This window comes from Phyllobates terribilis, unplaced genomic scaffold, assembly GCF_046119375.1.
Source record: "Phyllobates terribilis strain yellow unplaced genomic scaffold, ASM4611937v1 Scaffold_8__6_contigs__length_399053987, whole genome shotgun sequence".
Lineage (NCBI taxonomy): Eukaryota > Metazoa > Chordata > Amphibia > Anura > Dendrobatidae > Phyllobates > Phyllobates terribilis.
The window spans coordinates 311,278,224-311,303,236 of record NW_027362768.1 but is presented as its reverse complement, the minus strand read 5'-3'; the positions used below and the strand labels follow the sequence as shown (position 1 = coordinate 311,303,236).

The 25,013-nt window shown below is 42.4% G+C and overlaps 1 protein-coding gene across 1 annotated transcript in view; it reads left to right on the top strand.

Annotated features, from left to right (window-relative positions):
* The window catches only part of FAM120A (family with sequence similarity 120 member A), a 49,194-nt gene extending 24,949 nt beyond the window's left edge, over positions 1 to 24,245 (top strand). Inside the window, exons 3-17 of the mRNA XM_073644541.1 lie at positions 1,643 to 1,720; positions 3,479 to 3,607; positions 3,896 to 3,989; positions 5,487 to 5,518; positions 7,819 to 8,102; positions 9,254 to 9,338; positions 10,846 to 11,067; positions 11,524 to 11,698; positions 13,905 to 14,154; positions 16,180 to 16,294; positions 17,508 to 17,717; positions 18,100 to 18,286; positions 22,682 to 22,820; positions 23,011 to 23,110; positions 23,881 to 24,245. Of these exons, the coding sequence (XP_073500642.1) occupies positions 1,643 to 1,720; positions 3,479 to 3,607; positions 3,896 to 3,989; positions 5,487 to 5,518; positions 7,819 to 8,102; positions 9,254 to 9,338; positions 10,846 to 11,067; positions 11,524 to 11,698; positions 13,905 to 14,154; positions 16,180 to 16,294; positions 17,508 to 17,717; positions 18,100 to 18,286; positions 22,682 to 22,820; positions 23,011 to 23,110; positions 23,881 to 24,192 (2,412 nt within the window). The 3' untranslated portion in view covers positions 24,193 to 24,245. The remainder of the gene's footprint in view (positions 1 to 1,642; positions 1,721 to 3,478; positions 3,608 to 3,895; positions 3,990 to 5,486; positions 5,519 to 7,818; positions 8,103 to 9,253; positions 9,339 to 10,845; positions 11,068 to 11,523; positions 11,699 to 13,904; positions 14,155 to 16,179; positions 16,295 to 17,507; positions 17,718 to 18,099; positions 18,287 to 22,681; positions 22,821 to 23,010; positions 23,111 to 23,880) is intronic.
* Positions 24,246 to 25,013: the final 768 nt, after the last annotated feature.

Sequence of the window (25,013 nt, the reverse complement as noted above, 5' to 3'; positions counted from 1 at the left end):
CTACCAGGAAAATGCACGGTGTTTCTGTATGGAAACCAACTGTGTATTGCATCCGACTTGTAAAATAATCTGTCCTACACTGGCAATCTCCATGGTTTGCTTGCAGCATACATAATACATTGTGCCTTTGTCCTATTTCCACCGCTTTTTAGATGTGCAGTCGCTTCTACGGAGTTTAATCAAATCTAAAATAAAAAAAAAATTATTTTGGCTCCTAAACTGAAAAATTTAGAATTTGGGCACCAAACTGAAATATATAATTAAAGTGGGTAATATAGGTGACTTGCCCTTTAGGATAGGTCGTGTATCGGATCGGTGAGGATCTGACTCCTAGGTCACTCGTGATCAGATGATTGAAACGGCCATGGCACCCACAAAATGGCAGCGGTCTCAGAATGGTAATGCAGCTCTGTCGTGTTCATTTTTAAGGCCCCCATACACATTAGACTAAAGTCAGCCAAAGCCTCCGGTAGTCTTGAATCCTCCTGACTTGCACCATCTGTCGAGGGAAAGAAGGATTCGGCATGTAGAGTTTCTGACAGCCGATCGATCCCCTTGTTCTTCAGGAGGTAATCCGAGCGTTCCTGTGTATAGGGGACTTCTTAGTTGGCTCCTTCTTTCAGTCTAAGGGCTCACGGCACATGACCAATTTTTTGGAACGAGTGCTTTCCGCGGTTTTCATGGATAGCACTCATACTATTTTATTGGGCTGGGCACATGTCCAATTTATTTTTATTTTTTTTCCTTGGACCGAGTGGTCTGCAGGAGAAAAAATCGGACACGTCTGATTTTTAATCCGGTTGACAGATCAAAATCTGCAGTGCAAGTCTGTGGGTCTTTTAAAAAAAAAAAATCGGACCACATTCGAATGACTTCCGAGTGCTGTCCGATTTTCACGGACTGACAGAATGGAGAAAGTGCGGAAACTTTCTGATCAGTCATCGGACCATTTTTCTCGATTGTGGAGAAAGTAGTCGTGTGAACCTACCCTTACGCTGCCTTTAATTAGTGCTGGATCCTACCTGCCCTTTAAATTTTTAGTATATATTTTTAGCCCAAGAGAGAGGCATGTTTGATAAAGAAAGGTGCGGCTGATGGGCTCTCATGAATTAACCAATTTTTGCACGAAGTATCTTAATTTTATCAGTATGTTCTATATAGCAGTAAAGCAGTCAAAATGTCATATATTCAATGTCTGCATACATCTCAGCGCATAGTGTGCTGCTGTATGCTTTTGTTTGTATATAGGCATTAAGGCTGTTAATAAGAGAGGCAGCACAGTCTCTAGACCTAGGTGCATTGCCCCCTCTGTACCCCTTTATTACCAAGGGCATGTGTCCGGTACATATTTGCGGCTTTTTGTTCTGCTCTATTGTTTATCTATGGGGAGCAGTAAATTTTGATGCATCTGCAATGGAAGTCGTGGAAAGGGGGCAGCAGGGCTACTCGCACATGACTGTAAACTCGTGTCACCAGCAATGATATGATCTGTGGTGGTATACGGCCTCTGCAGATGAACCGGAGTGGCACTACTTCATAAGATATAAGTACCGAAGAGCCACGTCTTTATTGCAGCCACGTGACTACAACTTTAAATGTACTTATCAGGGTTGTTCTTTTTCTTTTTTGTTCTTCAGGTAACCACATCTTACCGGATGAAGATTTAGCCGCCTTCCATTGGAGCTTACTTGGGCCAGATCATCCATTGGCTTCATTGAAAGTAGGTGAATAACCCACGTGAACTGCATACACCGATCAGCCATAACGAAAACCACTGAAGGGCGAATCGCCACTTAATATCAGATACCTTTATGGACTAAGGCTCTGTGCACACTGAGTTTTTGGGGGAATTTTTTTGAGCAGAAACTCTCTAAAAAAAAAAAATCTTTTATGTTATGGCCAATTGGTGTATGTGCATCCTTCAAGTTTTAGAATTTAGGTAAACTCTGGTGAAGATGCAAAAGCTTCATATGTACTTTAAGAAAGACGTAATATAAAAAAAAATCTGCATACATGCATAATGTAAAAAAGAAAACCAGCTCACCCAGAATCGCGGCATGCAGAAGCGCGGACTTCATAGGACCAAGTGTGGCATATCATGGAAAAGAAAAATTATCCAGCTACTTAAAAATTGCAAAGTTTATTCGGACAACGTTAAAAAATATTATGACCTGAATGTCTGAGTCAACTCGTGTCATCAGTGTTTGTTTCAGTTTTTACTGTTTAAGGGTATGTGCACACACGTTATGTATTTTCTGCAGGAAAAACACTGCTTAAAAAATGCCTGTTTTGCATGCGTTCGTTTTTTTTTTTATGCATTTTTCCCCATTCATTAGAATGGGTGACAAAAGCTGAAAAAATTGACATTCTGCTGATTTTAAAAAATAAGCAAGTGCATCAGATTTCAGAAATTTCATTCACTTTGCTGAGACCGTAAAAAAAATTTTTTCTCGTATGCAAACATACACCAAACCGTCCATGATCTACTTCAGAGCGCACGTCCGCATGGAAACCCCCATAAACCTGCACTGATATGTGTTCGCTGAGAGAGCATAGATCATAAAATAAAAAAAAAAATCACATTTTGGAGCCTTATGGCTTCCCGTTTCTGATCTTCCACACTTTTTTTTTTTTGGGCACCTTATTGGCACAATAGTGTGCTCTTCTGCGCTCTACTACGCAATAAAAAAAATTAAACCTGATCAATCCTTTTAGAATTGGAAACCGTCTAATTCGCCACGTATCCGTCATTGATTCTTCATCATCGTCACAATTTATTGCTGTCCTCAGATCTCAATAGACAATGGACCATTCGAGAACTGAGCCGCTTGCACAATCTACATTAAAACCGCTCATCTGTCAGCAGAACATCTTAGTGTAGCCATCACACATATCGCTATAAGGAGACCCATTGGAGGTTGTTCTCCTGACGGCATGCATACATCCATCCATGGCCTGGACAGATGCTTTTTTTGGTTTCTGCTCTTGTCGTTCTTTCTTAAATGATGGTGACAGATGCAATTCTTGTTTACAGGCGCATACATCGTGTACCGGATGCAATTGAATTGAAATACAAAAAACTGCGGGTCAATAAACAGTAATGACTGCTCTTCTTCAGGACGTCTTTGTGACAATGCAGCTCCAAAACTCGGGGAGGGGTTGGTGGGTAAAGGATGTTTTGTGGTGCTTGTGGATAACCAAGTTGTACAGACTAGTTCACCCACATCACCCGTTGGATTTTGCTTATCATTTTAATACATAATATACATATATATATATATAGTGCTACTTCTATTCTGTAGCAGCCAAGAGTACCATAATCCCCGGAAAGTTGTAAAAAAAAAATAAATCTGAAAATATCCAATCAATAAGGTTCAACATTCCTCTGGTATTATGTGATATAATGTCGTGTTGAGGAGCCATTATATTTATATTCCGAGGTACAAACCTAATTTTAAATGTGCTTTTCCACATTTAGGTCCGTGCCCACCAGCTGGTGTTACCACCATGTGATGTCGTTATCAAAGCGGTTGCCGACTATGTCCGTAATATTAAGGATACAAATGATTTGGACTTTATCTCCACTGATGTTTTCCAGCATTCACAGGTAAACAAATTCCAGTCCATCTAGGTTCAGACGGCCATTGTAAAACTTGTGCCAAGCATTGCCGCAAACTTCAGATGTGACCGACTCTACGTTTGGCTCCGTGTGTTTGTCCACAAAGCCATCAATGAAGATGGGAATTTTTAGCCGTTCTTGCGTTAATGAGGTCTCTGTGCTTGGCGGCAGGAAAATGGCGGTGGGGTGTAATGGTTGGCAGCGGACTTGCCTTGGAGAATCTTCAGATGTTTGGTGACTTTATCGCAGATATTAATGGTTAATTCTGTTTTTCAGTCAAGAACAGATGACAAAGTTTCCCGTTTCAAGAGAGCAGTCGCTTATTACAGAGCCACCAACAAGCCCCTGCCGTACCCAGCTCCTTACCTTGGTCAGTCTGAGAAAAATGCTTTCCTGCTTTCTAGCTAGGTCCTCACCGCCATAAATCCTGTAGGGCAGGGGTGGGCAATTAATTTACGCAAGGGGCCATATGAGAGACCATGACTGTTGTAGAGGGCCGAACCAATAGGCTAAAATTATTTCTGCTCAATATTAACTTATTAATAATTATTATTATTGTTTATTAATTTTATCACTTAATATTGAGCAAAATTCAATATGTTGACAGCCCTCCTACATACACCATATTAGCCCACACTTAGACCACCCCTTAAATACAGTATGAGCCATCACATAGCCTCCAAATATTCCGTATGAGCCCACATATAGCAGTAAATACAATGGTAAAGGAGGGAGCCGCCAGCTCCTTCTTCCACAAATCAGCGTTTTCAAGGGAGACAGAAGACACGATGACGTCACTACATTGCATCTGCTGTGCAGAGCGTCAGTGCACACAACAAAGATCGGAGCAGAGCGCCGGGGGACGGGAGCGAGGTAAGTATATGTAACAGGGGGACTCTACTCGCTCCTGTCCCCCGGCGCTCTTCTCCGATCTTTGTTGTGTGCACTGACGCTCTGCACAGCAGACTCAATGTGTAGTGACATCATCGTGTCTTCTGTTTTCCTTGGAAACACTGGTGGAAGAAGGAGCTGGCAGCTCCCTCTTCCACCATTGTATTCACTGTTATCTGCATCATGAGGGTGCAGATAGCGGTGAAATCAGGACACGTGTGTGGGGGGCAAGACGCATGGTGTGACCCATGGGACAATGTTGTCAGCCCTATGCCTATCTTGGTCCACGGGCCGGACAGGAACAGCCAGAGGGCCAGATGTCGTCCATGCGCTGCACTTTGCCCAGGTCTACTATGGGGTCACGACTCGTGTTATATTATTGGCTTTTTCCTGTCTTTAAAAGATTAATATGACAAGCAAAAGAAGGACGTAATACATTTTAACACGCCAACTTGGGAGCTGCTATTTGCTGACCAATAGAGGCTAATCCCAAGCAGGTGACCTCCTCTATGGCTTCCTTACGCCCCACGAAGATATTGGGACAGCGGTTATCCTTACAAGATATCCTCTCTAATGGAGTAATCCGGTCCACCTTGATCTTTTGCTTGTCAGACCATTTTATTGGCGAAGTCTAATAATGGTGACTTTTATCCCATCATCAGCGGCTCTTCTTTTGATTAGTCAGCCTGGAGTGATGTCACACATGCGTTAACGATGATGTCACTCCAGGCTGGCTAATCAAAAGAAGAGCCGAGGATGACCTTCAGGTAAGAGACAGTTCTCGGATCCTGTCGAGCAGTCACAGATTATGGATGTGGCCTCTGGACCAGGTCCTGCAAATCGATTTGCACCAACAAATAATAAATATGACAACGCTATTGTAGACATTAAAGAAATGAAATCTCAGCTGTGTGAGTATATATCTGAATAGTAGCTACCATACGGGTTACTAATGGGGTGTTTTTTCTCTTCACAGGAAGACCAAATAGAGGGCCTGGTATGATGCAGGTAGGTCTGTATAATGAAAGGTAAATCTGCCCTGAGACCGCTTGGTAATTTATAAATTCTGGTTAGGGAATAAAAAATAAATAAAATATGTATAAATAATAGATCATGGTTTAATTCAGGCTTCCTGTGTTTTCAGTCTGTATGTAGACCATAATACCCGGAGTGACCCCAACTAATAGCCTCGTAGGAATCAGGAGACCCCACGTTTGGTCAAGGCATTGCGGTTCATATCCAGAAGTCTAAATTACTTGTGTACACTTGGTTAAATGCACCATAATCGCTAGTATTTCCTGATTGCACCTAGAGTCTAAGGGATAACGTTTTTCCTTGTGGAGAGTGACATGGCAGTGTAAGGAGACTTTATAGGCTGTGCAGTGCTTCTCTGGGAAATTAAATATGCAAATTTCCTCTTCAGAGAGGAAGAGGACTAGAACTCTAGCACCACCTGTTGAAGTAGCAATCCTAAAAGTCAATATCGACCCTGTAATCGGCCTTGTCACAGGACTTAGGATAAAAGCTAACCAGAATCTCAATTTGCAGACGTGTTTCGGGGTGTTACCCTTCCTCAGCAAAAAGCATGAAATCTGAATTAGCTGTAGGAGAGGCCTCTGACTGGGGTTCAAGGGGTAACGTCTCATTGTGGATAGTGGCATGCCAGTGTAAGGAGACTTATAGGCCATGCAATACTCTCTGGGAAATTATATATGCAGAGATGAAGAGGGCTTGAACTCATGTATGACTACACCTAGTAATTATACTTTCCATTGACTTTAATGAAGAATACCAGTGGTCAGACCAATAACAGTATTATGAGTAATTGCGCTTCAAAATGTGTACTTTGGAATTGGGGATTTAAAGGGGTTGTTCTATAGGAAACATATGCCACTTATCCACAGACTTAAGTGTATGATCGCTGCATGGGGGCCTACAGAAGAGTGGTGGCTTACAGTCATTGTCTGAATGGAGCAGTAGTGAGCATGTGTGACTGGATCAGTGGCTGCACATGCTCACTAGCTCCATTCACAAAGGGGACAGACACCCTTTTTATGATTTGTAAGGTCTCAATAGTTAAAGATCCCCCAGTTATCATACATGCCAGGGCAGGTGATTATGTTGATTTTCATACATCCACTTAACCCTTGCCCGAACTGGCAATTTTTATTTATTTTTTTACTTTTTGGTTTTGCTCTTAAGTTTTTTTTCTTTCCCTTTTTCCAAGAGCCATAACCTTTTTTTTATTTTTTTTCCATTGACATAGTCGTTTGAGGGCATATTTTTTTTTTTGTGGGATGAGTTTTTCTTTCGAATGACACCATCCATTTTATCATGGGATGTACATGAAAGTGCCAAAAAAATTCCAAGTGCGGTGAAATTGCGACAAAACTACCAAATATGCATAGTTTTGTTTGTTTTTTTTTTAAGTGGTAAAAAAAAATTAGTAAAAAAAAAAATAAATTGCTTAGGTCCCCTTTTTCTGAGATCCGTAACATTTTCAATTTTCGGTCAATGGGGCTGTGTGAGGGCTTGTTTTTTGCACCCTGAGCCAATGTTTTTATTGATATCATTTTGGGGTAGAGAAGATGTTTTTATCACCTCTTATTGCATTTTATTTTCAGTATTGCGGTGGCAGAGTAACCGTAATTCTGGCATTCTTTATTTTTCGTTCTCATTATGTTTACTGATCGTATTAATTTAGTGTTTTGATGGAGTGGATATTACGTGTATTTTTTATTCCTTTATTTTTAGTAAGGGGAAAAGGAGGGGGGGGATTCAACTTTTTTTTTTTAATTTTTTTTTTTACATATTTATTTTTAAAACTTTTTTTTTTTATTTTTTTTTTTACTGTACTTTGTAGTCCCCTTTAGGGACCTGAACCTGTGATCATCTGATCGTTTATACTATACACCTCAATACTGGAGTATTCCTGTGTATAAATAAAATCGGGGTCTTTAATGAACACCGGTCACAGGCTGGCTTTCCTAGGAGTACCTTTATGACAGGCACGGGGGGTTTTCAGCAGACCCTGCCTATCATAGCAATCCAATGGTACCCCTCGATCGTGTCGTGGGGGGAGCTGATGAGCGGTTAGAGCAGCGGATCCCCCAGGCCAAACACTGTAAATGCCGCTGTCAGATCACCAACAGCATTTAACAGGTTTGCAGCTGCAGGTGGAGCTCTGCTGTCAAAGGCAGATGATGGCTTAATCACACAGCCATCATCTGCCGGTGAAGATGCATTATTGGACTATTTTTATATTGCATTTATTTTCTCCACATATGTAATTTTTGCCTTGATTTCAGGGACCACACATGTCCGTCCCTTGTGGAACTCCCCATAAAGGTCCATATCCGTACAGCCTCTCTGAATCTACTGCCACCATCAGTCCAACAAACAAAAGTATATGTGAGCAGAACAACTACAGTAACATTCCTCATGAAGGCAAACATACCCCCCTGTATGAGCGGTCGTCTCCCATCAACCCAGCGCAGAGCGGGAGCCCAAACCACGTGGACTCCGCTTACTTCCCACCATCATCTGCTTCATCCTCCTCCGATAACGACGATGGCAATGGAGGAGCCACCAAGTGAGTGTCTTCACTGATACTGGGTTTTATCCACGGTGCTCCACCACTTATCTTTTGAAAGCGTTTCCTTTGAATAATGACAAAATCGAATGCTTTAATTTCACGGGCTGGTAGCTGGTGTTTGTATCTGTGGTTACTGCAAGGGATGAGCGGACCCATGGATGGTCGGGTTCAAGTGAACTTTAGTCCAAAGTTCGGTTACCGGAACTCTACACAAACTAGAACCTGACCCCCATAGAAGTCAATGGGGACCCAAACTTTGATGCTGTAAAATAGTCGTAGTAAGTAGTGTTGAGCGAATTTGTTCAGCATTACGGGTTCGTGTTTGGGGCTCCGGCTTGTTCGTGCCAAAAATGACAGATGACATCAACGTGACAGCGTGGCAAATCAGGGATGTTCATGGACGGAGCAGATTTTTTTGGCACGAACAAGCCGGAACCCCGAATTTGAAATGCTTAACAAATTCGTTCAACACTAGTAGTAAGGGCTCCTCTCCCGCCGCTGCTTCCTCCTCCTCTCCCGCCGCTGCTTCCTCCTCCTCTCCCGCCGCTGCTTCCTCCTCCTCTCCCGCCGCTGCTTCCTCCTCCTCTCCCGCTGCTGCCTCCTCCTCCTCCTCCTCTCCCGCCGCTGCCTCCTCCTCCTCCTCTCCCGCCGCTGCCTCCTCCTCCTCCTCTCCCGCCGCTGCCTCCTCCTCCTCCTCTCCCGCCGCTGCCTCCTCCTCCTCTCCCGCCGCTGCCTCCTCCTCCTCTCCCGCCGCTGCCTCCTCCTCTTCTCCCGCCGCCGATGCCTCCTCCTTCTCTCCCGCGTCCTGCCTCCTCTCCCGCCGCCGCCTCCTCCCCCACCGTCGTAGCAGAAGAAGCAAAGTCTGGTGGGGGGCTAGGAAGTGTGGAATTTGTAAAGTCAGTGCAAGGGGGGAGATTTCTCAAAACTCCTGCAAATGAAGAGTAAAGCACTTGCCCATGGCGAATCAATGAGATTCCAGGTCTTATTTTTCAGCAGATATTTTGGAAGTATTTTGAGGGATATTCATTTTTTTGTGTTTTTTAATTGAGTGAAGCAATTTGGCCTAAATATTGGTAAATAAATTAAATAAAGCTTTTAGTTGATGCATCTTTTAATTTTTTTTTTCTTTTCCCCTTTTTGTTTTTTAGCCACATCAGCGGGACCAAATGTGACTGGGATAAAAAGAGCAAGTCACTGGGAAAAACCAAGGAGGCGTCCACAGACCAAGCCAAGGTAGCGGTTATATGGCAGAGATATCAGAAAACTTTATAATTGTCTCGGCCAGTTCTAGTGGAACCGGTTCATAGTAAATTGAATTCTTGTGTACAGAAGAATGTGGCTTTTTTGCATAGTTTTTTTTTATATGCAGATGTAGCAAAGGTTGCCATGACTGAAAGAGGTTGTCCAGTACTTTATATTACCCCCTCCCCCCCAATGTATCCCCCGGGGGCCCCTAAGGATTTTTGTTATTAGCTTACGTTGCAGATAATGCCTGTGAGTGGCGCTATCACTGGCCGCTCACAGGCATCACGTGACCCCCGGCTGCAGCCGGCTCTGACATCTGCTGACGTCATGACAAGTGCTGGCAGCCGCCGCGGTCTCTGTCTTCTGCGTTCCTTGGTAGATGCCAGGCTGTGGACGGGGTTACCCCCTCGCCTCACACCCCCTTCATCCACCGCGCGCTCTGCCTCCTCATTCATTGGATGCTGGGTGTGATGCGGGGGGTAAACCCACCCACAACCCAGCAGCCACCGGGGGGACCCCAGCGCTGAGTCACGCCTCACTTGTCGTGACATCAGCGGGGAGTCACGTTATGCCTGTGAGCGGCCAAGGATAGCGCCGCTCACAGGCAGAAACAGCAACGTAAGGTAATTACAAAAATCCTTAGGGGCCCCGGGGGGATACATTGGGGGGGTAATATAAAGTATTGGACAACTTCTTGAATGGCACCATCTTGATATTTTATCACAGAAGCTAACTCACTCTAACCTCAAGATAACCCAAAGAAATCTTAATCCCCCGATGCAGTGTGTTTTAAGAAAATAAACTATGCTTCACTCACCCTCCCTGGGGCCAGCGCTACTGCTCCTAGTGTCTGTTATTGTCTGCAGTGTTGATGTCACGTCAACAGAACTGCAGCCAGTCAGCTTAGTTATTGGCTGCAGCGCTGCTGACACGACACCAGGAGCAGTGTTGCAGACTCTGTACTGGACCTGGGGGGGTGAGTACAGCATTTATTTATTTTTAATAAAAGTGAATGTGAGGGACAGTTTTCTGAAGCCGGAAAACCCGTATATGTATTATTCAAGTTTTTTGGGTTTTTTTTTACCCTTTTTTTTATTAGATTTAAATTAGGCCATGTGCTTTTTACTGCTCTTGCATATTCTATTATTCCAATATTTTATTCTAAGATCTATTAATTAAAATGTATTTTGTTCGTGGGACAACCCCTGTAAGTTTGCTTCCATATGAAAAAGTTCATCGTTCTATTTGATAAGGAAAAATTTCCTCAATTGTAGACTTTCTTTTTTTTATTAAATATCAAGGTTGGCCCGCGACTTTTTCCTAGTTTTTAATTTTGACCCTCTGTGTATTTGAGTTTGACATCCCTGTGGAATCTAGAGCAATGTCACTGTGCCTGATTTATTACAGCAGTTACATCTATTGTGACCACGTCAGGATAGGATAGCCCAGACGAGTACTCTTCTCTTCTTTACTTCCTTTCTTGTCATTTACACAGACCGAAAATCCCTCTCCCACCCAGTCAGGATCCAAGGCTGTAGACAAGAAGGGCAGCCAGGGGTCTCTACAGATACCTTGTCTCCTGTCCATGCCCACCAGGAACCACATGGACATCACAACTCCTCCGCTGCCTCTGGTGGCACCTGAAGTATTGAGAGTAGCGGAACATCGTCACAAGAAAGGGTTAATGTACCCCTACATCTTTCACATCCTGACAAAGGTACGCAATGGCTTTACTGCATGCGGAAAGTGTCTGGTGCTTGTAATAAGGCGTTTACAATTATGGGATACCTATAGAGCTGGGAGAATCGATTTGCAGGACTCTGGTCCATTGGCCAAGTCGGCACTCCTTGCCTCCCGGCCAAGTCGGCACTCCTTGCCTCCCGGCCAAGTCGGCACTCCTTGCCTCCCGGCCAAGTCGGCACTCCTTGCCTCCCGGCCAAGTCGGCACTCCTTGCCTCCCGGCATTTGAGAACGTGTTTTTTTTTTTTTTTTTTTCAAAACAAGAAAACTCCTTTACCCCTTCCATAATCAAATATGTTTTTGTTGGGGAAACAGTCAGCAAGAAATGAAGATCTATTATGCATATATTAAATTATCTTCTGGGGAAATTATAGGCAATGATCTGAGATCACTTTCATTATAAGGTTTGTTAATATTATTATTTTTATAAAAGGGCGAAATAAAAATTCCAGTTACAATAGAAGATGAAGCCAACAAGGACCTCCCTCCTGCCGCCATTCTTTACCGAGCAGTGCGCCAGTACGTCTACGGCGTCCTGTTCAGCCTGGCAGAAAGCAGGAAGAAAACGGAGCGCCTGGCATTCAGAAAGAACAGAATGCCCCCAGACCGTAAGTGGTCACAAGTCATTTGAGGACGATTAATTTAGCCAAAGCTGACACCCAGCAGCATGCAAGGGATCTACTCTAGGTAGTACAGCTATGTGCAGTGAAGTAAAGAAATTATGAGACTAGACACAAAAGATCTGCTAAATCTAATTTTACAAAACAGAAAAGGAAATTTGGTTGATTTGTGAAGAGCCCCAGTACACATTTGACTTGAAAGGGGTATTCCCATCTCCAAGTGCCTATCCCAATATGTAGTAAGTGTAATAATATTTAACAAATAAGAATTAGAAATGTATAGTTCTTCTGATTCTCTGTGTCACTTACCCCATGTGAAGGGCATTGCAGTAGGTTGGGTATCCATGGTATCACCTCTTAGTGACAAGTTAGTTAGCTGTTAGTGGTCCTAACCATGGGATACCTAATCTACTCCAATGCCCTGCACATGGGGTAAGTGACACAACGAATCAGAAAAAACTACACTACGTTTCTAATTGGGGGTATTTGTTAATATTATTATTACACCGCCTTCATATTGGGATGGGATCTTGGGAGATGGGAATACCCCTTTAAGCCAACCAAACCTGGATCAGCTGACAATACTAAGTGTTTGGGGCCCTCACGACTCATCAACAGAATCATCTTTCTGGGAAAGATGAGGGTCAGGCAGTTTCAATTTAACAGTCGGCCCTTTTGTCATCAAAGGGTTATTCTCATAATCACATTTTTTTATTTTCAGAAAGCACAGTAAATGTACAGACTAAGCCCAACAAAACTTTTCTTTCCTGTTCTCTTGTCTCTTTACATCTCTATCTGCCCCTCTGTGCTTCCCATGGCTGATTGCGTTGTCTTATTCTGCTAAAACTACATTTTCCAGCAGCTCTCGCTTCTCCTCAGTGCTGCAAACCCCTCTCCTGTCTGCTCTTGCCTAGCCGCACCTCAGCGTTATCGAGCTAATGTAAGTGTAGAATTCACCTTATTCCTCTGTGCACACTCTGCTCCTGTATACTATCCTGCCTGATCGATGTTGTCTTCTGCCATCTACATCAGTATAGATGCATGTTTTTTTTTTTAACATCATTATCTGGTTTCTAGCAGAGCTCAATTCTCCTACGATCCTCCACAGTGGAGCTTGCAGAGTTGAGCCGTGTTTATTGCCTGCTGCTGACAGATCCGTGATGTGAAGCTGCAAATACTGTTCTGTTGATTATTCTTCTACCTTATGCATTAAGACACCACTCCACACTGCCTAGTTATTACCAGCTATGTTGTGGAGGAGTACAGGAGAGTTGAGCTCTGCTAGAAACCAGCTAACGATATTGTAAAACCACCCAGTCAGCTGATATAGATGGCAGACGATAAAATCGGTCAGGCTTGGTACACAGGGCAATAAAGTGAATTCTAAAGGTAAAACATACTCTGTGCTTGAGGCAGAGTGACGCCGGCAGGACGATAGCGGAGGGAGACTGCACTGTGCATAAACCAGGAGTTCTGGAACTACATCAGGACAGATCCAGTGGCAATCTCCACAGCCTTATTTACAGTGTTTGCTTTTGGGGTTGCGACCAATTGCTCTTTGGCTCCCCTGAGATGCGTTTACGGGGTGCCAATGGGTTGTTATAATAGTCAGGGGTCTGCTAAAGACCCCTGTGCCTGCCATGGCAATATTCCTAAGAAGACCAGCCTGTGGCTTTTATTAGGATACAGGTATTTTTACCATATACTGTGGTATTGTAATATATAGTACAAGCAATCGGATGAACGCAGGTTCAAGTCTTCTAATGGGATTACAAAATATATATATATATTTTTTTAGTTTTTTTTATATATAAAGTATTTAAAAATAAAAAAAAACAACTTTAGAAAAAGCAGTTGTGCAATTTCACCACATTTGGAACTTTTCTCCCGTCTTCCAGTATATTATATGGTAAAATGAATGGGACCATTCAAAACTACAACTCATCCCTCAAAAAACACGCTCTCATACTGCTATGTGGGCGGAAAAATAAAAGTTATGGCGATGAAAACACAAAATCGGACAATTAGGAAGGGTTTAAAAATTGGTTATATTGGCACAAGTGAATAAATCTGAGTAATGTTGTTATAAGACCACATCGTAATTTTGGGAATAACACGTTACGGAGATAAGCCTCTGCCAAAGTGGTCAGGCAGCAGCTTTCTCTGCCCTCCTGACTCACTATGTACCTTACAGATTACCCAGTGATTATTAAGGAGTGGGCCACCTACAAGGGGAAGTCTCCACAGACACCAGAGCTCGTGGAAGCCCTTGCTTTCAGGGAATGGACATGCCCTAATCTGAAGAAACTTTGGTTGGGAAAAGCAGTGGAGGACAAGAACCGGAGGATGAGAGCTTTCCTGGCATGTATGAGATCTGACACACCAGCCATGCTCAATCCCGCCAACGTGCCCACTCACCTCATGGTGCTGTGCTGTGTTTTACGGTAAGTGGCTTATACCTATTTATTACAACTCCCAGCATGTTACAGAACAATTCCCTGTGTGCAACCTGTGACTCTCCAGCTGGCGTGAAACTACAACTTTCAGCATGCTCTGGCAGTTGCAGCTTCCTGTGTGAGTTGTAGATTTGCAGCCACTGGTTAAAGCCGACTTATTTTATCATTAATTTTCCAAAGATGAACAAGTCAGACTTGTTCAGTGGTCACTTGGAGCAGCAGCGAAAGGAGCTGGGCTCTGATTACTGCTGTTAACTATTTACATGCCACTGTCAGTATCTGATAGCAGTATTTAAATGGAGCAGATGCCAGTACTCACGGGCACAGATTACCATCGACTGCCCACAAAACGATGACGAGGGATCAATGGGTTACCGTGTCAGACGGGGCCTGCTGAAGGGCACCATCGCTGCCTCCTCGGTACTCCTGTGAAGCTCAGCCTAAGGCACTTACACTATATACTTCAATACTAGTGTATTGCAGTATATAGTTAGAGGATCTCAGGATCAAGTTCATATTGCCAAGGGGTCTTCCCACTATTTTCCTGCCCTTTAAAAATAGATGTAAAAAAAAAAAAAATCATATTTAATATCGTTGTGGCTTAAAAAGTGCATTCTATGAAAATATAAAATTAACCCTAATGTAAAAAAAACCCACTTTTTTCTTTAAAAGAAAAAAAATGGAATTACTTATCAAAACATCGTGCATTCTCCAATTTGGTATCCATAAAACTACATTAAAAAAAGACATAATTTATCACAAAAATACAGACCATAAGCCATAGTGATAGCCCCACACTGCACAGCACTCCTACGCGCGTTTCGTGTGTTTGCTTCCTTGGGGAGGGGGGAGAGGGGTCTTTATTTTTGTGATAAATTATGTACTGCCTAAATCGGTGTCTAGCTAGTCTTAGAAACCTATTCATTATGTGTATTTAGAATATGGCAATTTGAACTCTATACAATAATGTTCACCGATTTATTGGTATATATACTTACCTGTATGTCATAAGATTGGTTGTAGACCACACTGCCTATTGGTTTTAATTGGGATTTTTTAGGGGCAGTGTATTTTTATTTGTTTTTGCTTGCTGCGTTAATAAAATATTCTATACAATTAACTACTATATGACTACTCTAGATGACTTTCTTAATATGGTAAAAGGAGGAATTGTTTTGGTTTATGATTGAATTGGGATACTCAGCTAATGGATCTATATATCTTTTTTGTGCTAATTAATTCTGTCGTATCTCAGCTAACCTGGAGAATGTTTCAGTTCATTTTTACCATACAATGATCACTGTAGAAAGAAAACCCCTAAAACAATGGCGAAATTGTATTTTTTTCCCACCATTTCTGTATGGTAAAATAAATAGTTTCGTTCAAAACTAAAACTCGTCCTGCAAAGATAAATAAAGAAAGCCCTCATACGGCTATGTCCACGGAAAGTAAAAAAAAAATGTATGCCTCTTGAAAAAGGGGGAGGAAAACTGCAACATGAAAATGAGTATTGGTTGCGAAGGAAAGGGGTAAATACCAACGACAGGAATGAAATAGGAAAAAAAAGTCCCTTTGAAATATCCTTTAAAAATGTATTTATTGGGTATCGGATAAAAGTGGTTACTATTTGTACTTCTAAATCGGGATAAAGTCAATTGTAAAACATATCACTTATAAGATTAAAGTGATTGTTGGCGGAAAATAACATTCAAAGCAAGCATCGGCGCAGCTATCAACCTATTTGTTTTCCATCTATCTTTGTCCTTCTCTTGCTCCTATAAAGCCAGAGCTGTCATTCAAGGGAAGGGGGATCGGAGATAAATGCAAAACAAGTAAGTGGGAAGGTGATCTGGATCTGAACTGTTCAACCAGATCAGGTGTGCGCCGGGCGACTGTGCTTGGTTTGCACAGTCATTTTGTTCTGACAGACTCCATTTAAGTCACACAGTAGAAATTGTTACCAGTTTCTACAAACCCAGTATTTCCAAACTTCATGTATGTTTTCCTCCGTAGGTATATGGTACAGTGGCCCGGCATCCGAATACTTCGTCGCCAGGAACTCGATGCCTTCCTCACCCAAGCACTGTCACCAAAACTCTATGAGCCTGATCAGCTTCAAGAACTCAAGGTAAGAGCTCCAAATTCTTGGTCATACCCTTCTGTCTTTATTTTAGACTGAAAGGGAATCTGTCACAAGGTTTTTGCTACCACATACGAGAGAAGAATAAAGTCGAGGCAGTGACCCTGATTTTAGCGATGTGTCACTTACCGAGCTGCTTTTAGAAGAAATCGACCAGTTCTCTGAACGTTGAGCTCACTATAATCCCGCCCACACCCCTGATTGGCCACCCATGTACAGTGTACACAGAAAGCTGCCAGTCAGTGGTGGGGGCGGGGTTATAGAGCTTATGAATATGCTTGACTTTCTGGCAGGAGGTTTAGTAGTCCTCTAATGATAAACTCACTGATTTATCAGCAGGAGATTATCAAAACTACAGTAAACAGCCCGGTAAGTCACACATTGCTGAAATTAGGATCTCTTTCTCTATATTATGCTGCTCTCTGATTAGGTGGCAAAAACCTGGTGACATATTCCCTTTAACTGTGCTCCCTATTAGTTTTTTTGGGTTTTTTGGCAGCACTTTGGGCCAGTTTTGTGATGTTGCAGCAAATGTTTCATATCGTAAATTTTTATTTTTTAAGAGTTGAGTAAAACAATTTTCAGCCACTTCCGTAATCTGTGCGGTAATCCGTGACCGCCAGATCCACAGCACTGCGTACCTCCAAGTACCTGTGGCATCATTGGTGTCTCTTCTGTTTAGTAGATTCCCGTGGACATCATGCATGTGTCGCTCTGCAATGTAATGACGTCTCAGGGCCTACAGAAGAAGAGATGTCGTGGCTGCCACAGGTAGTTAGAGGTTCTCGATGCTCTGTTCCCATGGCCATGAACCTACCCACGCTTAGGATACTTTTGCTCAACTCTACAATTTTTATATCATTACTAGTTATTGTAAAGCTGGGTCAGATCCCGTCACGAGAGCTGTAAAAACTTTTACCCAAAGTAAGAACATTATGGTACTAAATATATGATCTCTCACAAAAATGTAGTTTACAGATGGAACAAAACTGTGTCCTTCTACATTACACAAAATTATGTGGCAAAGTTTGGTAAAATTTTTTATGGAAAACTTGACCCGTTTCTGCTACGCTGCCTTCACATAAGGTCATGGCCCCAAACCTTCTAGTTTGTCTGTTGCCTCCAGAAAATTATACATCTGGATTATTTTATTTCTGCTTTTAGTTGTTTGGTCTATTCACCTTGGTGGTTATTGTTTCAGATTGATAATCTAGACCCCAGAGGGATTCAGCTGTCTGCCCTATTCATGAGTGGAGTGGACATGGCTCTTCTGGCCAACGACGCCTGCGGACAGCCCATTCCCTGGGAGCACTGCTGTCCCTGGATGTATTTTGATGGAAAATTGTTTCAAAGCAAGCTCATTAAAGCCACCAGGGAAAAGGCCTCACTAATTGACCTCTGTGATGGTCAGGTATGTCCCCAGAGCTCTAGGTAAGTGCTTGAGCAATCGGCCATCTTGGGCATGTAGAGAATTCACATTGGGAGCAGGTACAGTGGAAATATTCTTACACACGGAGATGCGGGCAGGTGCCGGTGCTGCTTCATTCAAAAGGGGGACATGGGACCCCGCTCTGACGATCAGTCCGAGTAGTCAAATCTCTACTATTGTAGTGATCTTCTAACCTGTAGATGAGATCCCAGTAGCACCAGCTTAAAAGGCTTAAATGTCTTTGGTCGTGTTCGGGAATCCTCCAGGTTAGAGAGCAGCAACTTTAATCAAGATGAGACCCCTGAAAATTCCCCAAAATGGACATGCAAAAAATGCACTAAGTGGCGTTTTTATTCTTCTGCAGGCTGAACAAGCTGCCAAGGTGGATAAGATGAGACAAAGTATCCTGGAAGGGCTACACTTTTCCAGGCAGAACCACCCACTGCCATTCCCACCACCACCTGCCATGCCTTTCTACCCTGCTGCTATGTATCCACGACCTTTTGGACCAATGCCTCCACCTCCGGGCAGAGGAAGAGGAGGATTCTCTGGTACGTGTTTGGCGAAAACAAATGCTAATTTGGACCTACTTATTGGTTGTATTTTCATGAGAAGGAAACATTTAACACTTTAAGGAAGATGGGGGGTTGCAGAGCAGATTTGGGGTCACTGGGTTTGCATCTGGTTCATGTAGCCCTGTTACCAAAGGAAGATTTCATTCCGATAGTAGTAGTAGATTTTTAATTAGGGTAAGTATGCCTGTCAGGTTAGTTCAGGTAATGGAGAAACAAATGGGTTAATGCTGCACTGCCGTGTAGAAAGGATGAGGGCTGCCGATCCAAGTATAAGTGGTTTATTAGTCAACACTTTTCGAAGTATACAAACTTCTTCAGGACAACCACCATGTGTCAGGTTAAACCCTTCCTAATCGAAGACCTACTAATACCTCCTATATTGCGAGCTTGGCACGCACCATACAAAGCTGGTGCCAGCTGTATTATACAGCTGGCAATGGCCTCTGATAGTTGCAATTGGAGCTGGCTCTGATCACTGCTGTTTAACCACTAAAATGTCAATCACTGACAGCGGCATATAAAAAGAACAATCATAGTGGGCATCTGGCAGGGAGACCATTGACCCTGCAAAGCGATTGCAGGTTTCGATAGGTTGCCAGGGCCTGTTGAAGCCCTCCCACCCACCTTGCTTCCATTTTGGTTTTCTTTAGAAACCCAGGCATAGGCTTATCTTCATAGGGGACTGTGCTTTTCACTATATACTCATGATCAAGTTCCCAATCGGTATGGGTACTAAAAAATACAGTGAAAAGTTAAAAAGAAAAAAAAACTTTTCAAACTTTTGAAAAATATATCATAAGTTGAATCCTCAAACTTTTTCCTCTTAAAAATAAAGAAATTAAAAATAATCTCCAAAGATCTAAACTCACAAAGCATAAAGAAATTGAAATGCCAAAATTGTCATTTTTGGTTTCTTGCAAAGTTCTAAACTTTTTCACCCCTTACAAAAGATGTTATTGTTTTGTTTATCTCTGTAATTGTACAGTCCTAGGGGATTTTTGCTGCACAATGAATGCTATAAAAACAACACAAAGAACAAGGGCGGAAAAGCATTTCACCGCGCTTGAAATTTCCTATTCGTACAAACATAAAAAAAAAAGTTATCACTCTTGGAAGAGTTAGTTATGACAAGACCACTTCCTTTAAAAAATCACTGTTTTCGGCAGCACATTGTCCTGTGGAAAACAATAGCAACCTATATACACAGAAAGATCTACAGTGGCTTGCGAAAGTATTCACCCCCATGGCTTTTTAACTTTTTTTTTTACATTACAAGCAGGGTTTACATTTTTTTGTAATCTAATTTGTGTGTGATGCGTCAGCATTAAATAGGCTAAGTTGGTGGTGTGACAAATATAGGCATAAATTAAATTTATGGGATCAAATAACTAAAAATTGGTATGTGCATATGTATTCACCCCTTTTGCGATGAAGCCCCTAAAAATTTCTGGTGCAATCAATTACCTTCTTAAATCATATGCTTAGTGAAAGGAAGCCCACCTGTGTGCAATCTAGGTGTCACAGGATCTGTCAGTATATACACACTACAGAGGCTGCTACACCATTAAGCAAGAGGCACCAGTAACCAAACACCATGAAGATCAAGGAGATCTCCAAAAAGTCAGGGACAAAGTTGTTGAGAAGTACAAGTCAGAGTTGGGTTATAAAAAATATCACAATTTCTGATGATCCCCCGGAGCACCATCTAAATCCATTATAATCAAATGGAAAGAACAAGGTACCACAACAAACCTGACAGGAAAGGGCGCCCACCAAAACTCTCAGCCTGAGCAAGGAGGGCAATAATCAGAGAGGCAGCACAGAGACCAAAGGTAATCCTGAAGGAGCTGCAGAGATCACAAGAAGAGACTGGAGTATCTGTCCATACAACCACAATAAGCTGTACACTCCATAGGGGTGGCCTTTATGGAAGAATGGGCAGAAAAAAAGCCTTTACTTACACACAAAAATTGTAAGGCTCGTTTTGAGTTTGCTAAAAGACATGTGGGAGACTCCCCAAATATATGGAGAATGGTGCTGTGGTCAGATGAGACCAAAATTGAACTTTTTGGCCATCACGGTAAGCTCTATGTCTGGCGCCAAACCAACACCGCTTATCACCCCAAGAACACCATCCCCACAGTGAAAATGGTGGTGGCAGCATCATGCTGTGGGGATGTTTTTCGGCAGCAGCAGGGACAGGGAACATGGTCCCGAGTCGAGGGGAAGATGGATGGTGTGAAATACAAGGATATTCTGGAGCAAAACCTGTTTCAGTCTCAGTGATCTGAGACTGGGACGGGGGTTCACCTTCCAACAAGGCAATGACCCAAAGCATACTGCTAAAGCAGCACTCGAGGGGTTTAAGGGGAAACGTGTAAGTGTTTTGGAGTGGCCGAGTCACAGCCCAGACCTTAATCCAATTGAGAATCTGTTTTCAGACTTTAAGATTGCTGTTCACCAGAGGAAAGTATCCTAACATGAAGGAGCTGGAGCAGTTTTGCCTTGAGGAATGGCCAAAAATCCCAGTTGCAAGATGTGGAAAGCTGATAGACTTATCCAAAGCAACTGCAGCTGTAATTGCCGCGAAAGGAGGCTCTACAAAGTACTGACTTTAGGGGGATGAATAGTTATGCACACTGAGATTTTCAGTTATTTTGTCCTATTTGTTGTTTGCTTCACAATAAAAAGGAAATCAAATGTTCACAGTTGTAGACATGTTCTTTACATGAAAAAACCTACAAGAAGCAAAAAATGAACAAAAACCCTGCTGTAAAAAAATAAAAGGCAAAAGTGCATTTAAATAACATAGGGTTCTTAGTAACACGGTTTTTGATGAAAAATAGTATAAGGCTGAGTTCACACGATGCGTTTTTCATGCGTTTCCGTGGCTTTTTTGCAGTTGCGGAAACGCATGAAAAACGCATGGTAGAAGGGCAGCAATGTTCCCCAATTGAAATCCGCATGTGCTGAGCCAATGATGCGGATTTTTCCGCAGCGTAAACGCTGCGGTCAAAAATCCGCAGCATGTCAATTAATTTTGCGGAAACGCTGCTCTTTTGCCGCCATTGACTTGCATTAGACCGCATGGAATCCGCATCACTGTATATGTTGATGCGCTTTTCATGCGGTCTAATGTGCGGATGGTCCCCGGGTGTGGATGAGAGGACTCTCATCCAGACCCAGGTACCATTAAAAAAAAAAAGAATAAAATAAAAAATATATATATTCTCACCTTCTGACGGCCCGCGCAGCACTCCTGCTTGGTTCCCCGCACTTCGCGGTTGAATGAAGAAGGACCTTCGCTGACGTCAGAGTCATGTGACGGGTCACGTGACGCTGACGTCGGAAGGTCCTAAAGTCTTCACTGCCGGCAGCTGGGACCGAGCGAAGCAGGACACCGGGGGCCATCAGAGGGTAAAGTATATATTTATTTTTTTATTTTTTGACATTCACACACTATATAAATCCATGCTGTTTGCATGGATTTATATAGTGTGAAGTTGACAAGCACTTTCCAAGTGATGCTAAAATCGCTTGGGAAGCGCTTGTCAACCCGCATGCGGAAATGAAAGTGAAGACCGCTTCATTTCCGCATGTCCCTGGCAGGAAACCGCATGTACAATCCGCATGCGTTTTTTCCTGCCAGAGAGATGCAGAAACGCTCAGGAAAAAATCCTGAGAATTTCTGCATCGTGTGCACATACCCTAAAAGCCATCCCATGTTCTTTACATGAACTGATGCAAACCCTCAAATAAATAGTGACATTACAGGTTGTGAGGTGGCAAAACATGCCGGGGGGAAGAGGGGAAAACTTTCGAAAGCTAATGTATTACTGATCCTTCTGCATGAATAGGAAAATGCTGTTGACTTGTCTAAGCGGCCTATTTAATGACTGCTGACCTGCAAACAAGTAGCTCATGGGCGGTCTTGTAACGCCGAAAGTTGGGGTGGTGTACACCTGCCCCAAGGAGCAATTTATCATTCCTGATCATTGTAAATACGTCAGCCGATCAAATGGTGAACAATAATTTGCTTCTTTACCCTTGATTGCATTTTTGATGGCAGAGTAACCATTGTTGGTTGGCAGCACATTCACCCGTGTATACAGAGGGTGCGCTGCTGACAATATAAAGTGAGTGACAGGGGAAAGCAAGCTATTCTCTGAAAATGTAAATCTTGTGATGGTTGCATCATTTACATGTAAGCAAACTAACTCCAATCGGGTTGCTAGATCGGCGATCATGCTGATTGAGCGCGCTGTCCGGGTGCAGCTACTACACCTACCGAGCTCGTATCTGGCATCTCGGAGATATCTTACATCCAGTTTTAAGCTACATCAAACACTTGTGATGTGTTTATGTCTTCAGGAGTCCAGCCCATGCCTTCTCAGGGAGGAAAGCTTGAGATTGCCGGGACGGTGGTTGGCCAATGGGCAGGAACCAGACGTGGACGTGGCAGAGGACCATTTCCACTGCAGGTGGTTTCCGTTGGTGGACCAAATAGAGGGTATGTATGGCCTGTCTCAATACTACCATGGTAATATTTATTGACCGTAATACCAACATCTACTCAGGATATGGACATATATTTATCTCAATGATTTCCAACAAATTGATCCCTAGTAAAATATTTTTACAGAACTTCAGAAATGTAATTTTATTTTTTTTTATATTTATTTATTTAATATTGTTTTCAGACGCCCCAGAGGAATTATATCAACCCCAGTTATAAGAACTTTTGGAAGAGGGGGTAAATACTATGGAAGAGGAGGATACAAAAATCAAGGGCCATTTCAGGTACATAATTAACATGGACTGGAAATTATCGAGGGCTTGATATTGGAGTGCATGTGCCTTTGAACTGAAGCAAAAGTTTAGGGGTATACTGCCCTACTACCAGAGACGAGACTAGTCCATCTCTGTCCCCGGCCGGCTTCTCCCACTGCTGCTTCAGTTGATTGACAAGTTACTTGCTATGTACACACAAGGGACAGACCTGTCAATCCCCTCTAGCAGCGCTGGGAAGATGTAGCTGTGGGCATTTCCAAAGTAGATCTGGGCAAATTTGTAAAGTACATTTTCTCTGAAGCTCCATTGCATTACAGAGAAAGATATACCTGACTGAAATCATGCTGCCTGCGGTCTGGGCAGCATGAATTAGCTGACAGGTTCCCTTTAAAATCTAAAATAAATGAAACCCATCGAAACGCCTAACTTTTGTTATGACTCAAGACTTAAAAATGTATAGTCTGACTCTCTGTCTCTGTAAACCCTACAAAATGCCAATTGCCACCTTGAAAATATGCGGCCATATGACCTCAAGTATGCAATTTGCATACATGCAGTCACATGCCAACTAGACTTGAGCGGCTTTGCTCAAGACAGGTAATTGACAAGTCTAGTCGGAATGTGGCCGAAAGTATGAAAACTGGCATATTTACACAGGCCAATAATCAGGACTGAGTGTTCTTATGAAAGCTCATTCTGACGATTGTTATCCCTTCGAAATGAGCCTTTAGTGTAACTTCCGGTAATAACTATGACTTATTGCGCATTTTTATCGGTAGACCAAGCCGCCATATGCCACTTCTGCAGCCGAAGTGGCCAAAGAGCTTAAGACACAATCCGAAGACTCCAAATCATCCGCCGTGTCTTCAGATGGATCTCTGACCGAGAACGGAGTGGGGAACGAGGAAAAACAAGCTTCCCAGATCAACGGGGGCTCGGGAGACGTCCGACCTTCCAATCACTCTGAAAGTGCCTTAAGCAGTGACTCTAAACAGTGCAATACAAATCCTCACTTACATGCACTAGCTCCAGACAGCGGGCGCCACGACGAGGAGACTTTCACGGCGGCTGTCTTAAATAAAGAAGAGTAAACTTATTTTTTCTAGAGGGTGAAGGATGTTAGACAGTTTAGGGTGAGGAATATCTGGAAAGATGGAGAGCCTTACAGTTAAGTACATTTTTTCCTTTCCGTAAGCGAAAAATGAGGATTTGGAAAAATTCGGATCCCTCTTCTGATGTCAGGCTAAAAAAACATAAAATAAGTTAATAATAATAAACAAAAAAAAAATGAGAAAAGATTTTATTTTACTTTTTAACCAGTTGTAGTCAAAATGCCGCAAGGATAAATCACCGGTTGAGAATAAGAGCATTTGACTCCCATCTTTAAAGAAACATATGCAGAGATAAAAACTGGTTCTAACAACAAGAAAGACAAAAATAAAACCGCTTGTTCTGTTTCTTACGATACAAGAACACAAATTTTTGGCAGTTTTTTTTTTTTTTTCCAGTATATATTTATATAAATAGCTTAAATATAATTTGTAGTATCTGGCACCATATGTATGCCATTATATTTCATTTTACATTACTGTGTCACGAGATTAAAGAAAAAAAATAAATCATAAACTTTGGTTTCCAGATTATGATAATATGGCACAAGCATTTTTATTTCTTTCCATTCTTTAGTATTTCATCGCTGTTGACGTGGGGTTTTTTTTTTTCCTTTTTTTTTTTTTCTACTAAGATGTGCAACTTATTGGAACACAAAAAAATCTAGTGTAACCTTTACAGATTTTTTGCTGATATTTTAAATGCTCATTACTCATTATTCAAGCAAGTTAAAAATCATAGGGAAAAAAAAAAGATCCTTTTTTTTTTTTTCCGAAAAAACGGGCGTTCTCAAAAAAAAGTT